Here is a 4116-nt window from a genome sequence, read left to right as displayed (position 1 = left end):
CCAACACTGGCTTCTCTTACGTTCTTATAAGAGGGAATTGGATAAACATATCGAGCAGAGATCCATCAGTGGCTATTAGCCACAAGGTATAGATAGGAACTCTCAGGCTGGGGCAAAGGATGCTCTGTATTCTTGATGCTCGGGGGGGGGGCAACAGTGGGAGGGCTTCTAGTGTCCTGGCCCCACTGGTGGACCTCCTGATGGCACTGGTTTCTGGGGCCACTGTGTGACAGAGTGTTGGACTGGATGGGCCTTTGGCCTGATCCAACATTGGCGTCTCTGATGTTCTTATGTCTGGGACAAGGGATGCTCTGTATTCTTGGTGCTTGGGGGGGGGGGTCAACAGTGGGAGGCTTCTAGTGTCCTGGCCCCACTGCTGGACCTCCTGAGGACACCTGGTATTTTTGGCCACTGTGTGACAGAGTGTTGGACTGGATGGGCCATTGGCTTGATCCAACATTGGCTTCTCTTATGTTCTTATGTCTGGGGCAAGGGATGCTCTGTCTTCTTGGTGCTTGGGGGGGGGCAACAGTGGGAGGGCTTCTCGTGTCCTGGCCCCACTGCTGGACCTCCTGAGGGCACCTGGTATTTCTGGCCACTGTGTGATGGAGTGTTGGACTGTATGGGCCATTGGCCTGATCCAACATTGGCTTCTCTGATGTTCTTATAGCAGGAGAAGCAGTCTCGGAGGTACGTAGATTTCTCCCATCTCAGAAGGTCAGTGAAATGACATGTGCTGAGCCTCTCGCCGTCTCTCTCTCTGCAGCGCTGGTTTCTGTATCCCCCGGAGAAAACGCCAGAGTTCCATCCCAACAAGACTACTCTGTCTTGGCTGCTGGACACGTACCCTTTCCTGCCCCCCTGGGAGAGGCCAATCGAATGCACCATTCACCCCGGAGAGGTAACTGTGGCCGTGGTCAAACCACCAAAGCGTCTGTTTTAGAGAACTCAGCCACCGCTTGTGCCTTTGTACTTTTGGGGCTAGACTGCATTAAAATGTAGGGGCGCCCTTGACGACGGTTCAGGAGTTTTTGTCTGGCGTTCTCAACGGGCTAGGACAGTGATGGTGAACCTTTTAGAGACCGCGTGCCCAAACTGCGACCCAAAACCCACTTCTTTATCGCAAAGTGCCAACACGGCAATTGAAACCTGAATACTGAGGTTTTACTTTAGAAAAAAACCACTCATACATTAACTTAAGACGATCCAAACAAAGTAAGGAAAGCAATCCCAAATGCTTTCATGTACTTAAAATTATTTGGCAGAGAATTCGGCACTTTAATGATGGTCTGGGCCTGGCTGGGGCGATGGCACGCGTGCCCACAGAGAGGGCTCTGAGTTCCACCTCTGGCACCCGTGCCAGAGGTTCGCCACCACTGGGCTAGGAAGTCATCAGAAGCAAATGGCACCTGTGTTTCAGGGTCCACATTGTCTCCAGGCCCGAGAACTGGTGTGCTTAAGAGAGCTTAGAAAACTAGTAAAGTAAACTGTTACATATTGATGTCACTTTGGCCCTGATGAGGAGATTTTACTTGTATTCATAGGACCTAAACTGGAAGATACATATTGGCGATATTAACATTGCCAATATATGCAATTGTTTCTGACACAAGGCCAGATACGTTTTGTGGCCCCACACACAAAAACCAGTTTTGTGTCATTCAGTTCCAGATTGGAACATTCCATTTTTGGCCCTATATCAATTGTTTACTGCCTTACAAGGGTCACAGGGGCTTTGTGCCATGTTGTATTCTGCGCTATTTGACCTCTGAACAAGGCTCTTGTGGGTCGAAACGCGTCAGGTCATATAGGGCTCCTTTTGCACATGTGTCGCTTTGATTATTTTATGAGGCTTTATTTGGGCCTCTACGAGGTTTTTATGTGTTTTTTGGGGGGGAAACACACGTACTTCTGTCCATACCTCTTGATGTTTTTAACTTCAACTTGGGTTGAACTATACCTAACTATAAACTCTGGGGCAAGTGATGCTCTGTCTTCCTGGTGCTTGGGGGGGGCCAACAGTGGGAGGGCTTCTAATGTCCTGGCCCCACTGCTGGACCTCCTGATGGCACCTGGTATTTCTGGCCACTGTGTGACATGGAGTGTTGGACTGGGTGGGCCACTGGCCTGATCCAACATTGGCGTCTCTGAAGGTCTTATGTTCTTACTTGCAATTTCTTGCTTCCAAACTGCTAGGTTGGCAGGAGCTGGAAATAGAGACGGGAGCTCACTCCGTCATGCGGCGCACTCGGGTCTCGAACTGCTGAACTACCAACCTTCCACAGCTTGTAGTTCAGCGTCTTAACCACCTGAGCCACCGCAGCTCCTAACTATAACTTGAGTATAAATCCAATCTCTTCTCTTCTGGTCCTTTACTAGTTTCCCAAACTTCCTTTGGAGGTTTTTCCTTGTTTGGTTTAGTTTTTCCTCCCCTCTCTTTGTGGGTGCTTAAGGGAGCACCTTCTTCCATGTGACCTTCCCCAATCTCTTAAGATTCCCCAGGAACACCCTCTCAGGTGTAGTAGCATTGGTGCCCCAAATTGGGTGCACGGAGAGGCATTCTTTGTGGCTCTCCCAGAGCTGTGCAGTCATCAGCCAAAACCCAAGCCTATGCATCTTCAAGAAGCAGTGTAAATGGTCTTATTGCATCCGGGCCACGGATTGGGTAGTATAATTATCATGCAGTTACCCTCCGGAGGATTGGGGGTGGGCTGCGTGTCCACGTAATAAATACAATTATGGCTGAGCGTGATTTGTAGGGGGGGACGGAATAATAACCGAAAGGGGAGGGGCACGAAGGCACCCTCCTTCTAAACCTCAGGGATTACACCCATTCTGTACTGGTTTTGCCATCTTGTAAATCCGCTTTAAACCCATTCCTGGTTTACATAGAGATTATCTCCTCGAAAGGATACAGAGCGAACATTCCAGCAGGGAGATTTGCCATGGGCTGCTCAGAAAGCAGTCACTGTTTCCTCAAATGCTTCTGTAGCGGTTCCAGTTGGTTTCTGGCCCCAGGCGGCAAAGAGGCCCCTCTTCATTCTTTCCAAAATTCAGCATCTCAGAAATCCCCGCTCTTTGGTTGGTTGGATTCTTTTAGCACCACGATTCCAGTCCCGGTGACCACCAGTGTTCCCTCTAAGCTGAGTTCGTGTGAACTAGCTCACAGTTTTTTAGCCACTGGCTCACAGATTTTTGTCTTAGCTCAGGAAAGATGGCTTCAGGGTGAACTAATTTATGCAGTGTCTTAACTGCTAGCCCAGAGCTGCGGTGGCTCAAGTGGTTAAGACGCTGAACTGCAGGCTGTGGAAGGTCAGTAGTTCGAGACCCGAGTGTACCGCATGACGGAGTGAGCTCCCGTCTCTATTTCCAGCTCCTGCCAACCTAGCAGTTTGGAAGCAAGAAATTGCAAGTAAGAACATAAGACCTTCAGAGACGCCAATGTTGGATCAGGCCAGTGGCCCACCCAGTCCAACACTCCATGTCACACAGTGGCCCAGCGTTCCATGCGCCTTGGTGTTTAGTCCTGCCGGCCACATGACCACGGAAACGTCTTCGGACAGCGCTGGCTCTTCGGCTTTGAAAAGGAGATGAGCACCGCAACCCTAGAGTCGGACTCGACTGGCTTTCGAGCAAGGGAACCTTTACCTTTACCTAATTGCTAGCCCACAACTTTAATGCCAGTAGCTCACAAAGTAGAATTTTTGCTCACAAGACTCCACAGCTTAGAGGGACCACTGGTGGCCACCGAGAAGAAAGCTGCCCAAAAACTGCAGCGCAGGTGTGCTCGGTATTATCTCAGTAAGCTGGAGAGGGAACAGAGCAGGACTTCCGGGTCCAGTGTGATAATGTGTGTGTCTGTTTTTGAAAGCCGTTCAGAAGTATACTCAAAATGAAAAGCCTGGTTTTCACTCCGGTTTAGGAAGCTGCCTTATTATGCTGTGTTGTCTTAGCTAGTTCAGTGTTCTCCCCACTGAATGGCTGCGGCTCTCCAGTCTCATAGAATCGTAGAGTTGGAAGGGACCTCCAGAGTCATCTAGTCCACCCCCCCTGCACAAAGCAGGACGTTTACAACTACCTCCCCCCAACACCTGCAGTGACCCCTGCTCTAGGCTC

At 50.1% G+C, this 4116-nt stretch overlaps 1 protein-coding gene across 1 annotated transcript in view; it reads left to right on the top strand.

Annotated features, from left to right (window-relative positions):
• Positions 1–901, top strand: part of JMJD8 (jumonji domain containing 8) — a gene marked incomplete at its 3' end in the record, with an annotated part of 12996 nt that extends 12095 nt beyond the window's left edge. The window contains exon 8 of the mRNA XM_015425103.1: positions 767–901. Within this exon, the coding sequence (XP_015280589.1) occupies positions 767–901 (135 nt within the window). The remainder of the gene's footprint in view (positions 1–766) is intronic.
• Positions 902–4116: the final 3215 nt, after the last annotated feature.

Source organism: Gekko japonicus, unplaced genomic scaffold (assembly GCF_001447785.1).
Source record: "Gekko japonicus isolate JY-2015 unplaced genomic scaffold, Gekko_japonicus_V1.1 scaffold3418, whole genome shotgun sequence".
NCBI lineage: Eukaryota > Metazoa > Chordata > Lepidosauria > Squamata > Gekkonidae > Gekko > Gekko japonicus.
The sequence above is the reverse complement of the archived record's forward strand: the minus strand, read 5'-3'. Positions and strand labels throughout refer to the sequence as shown.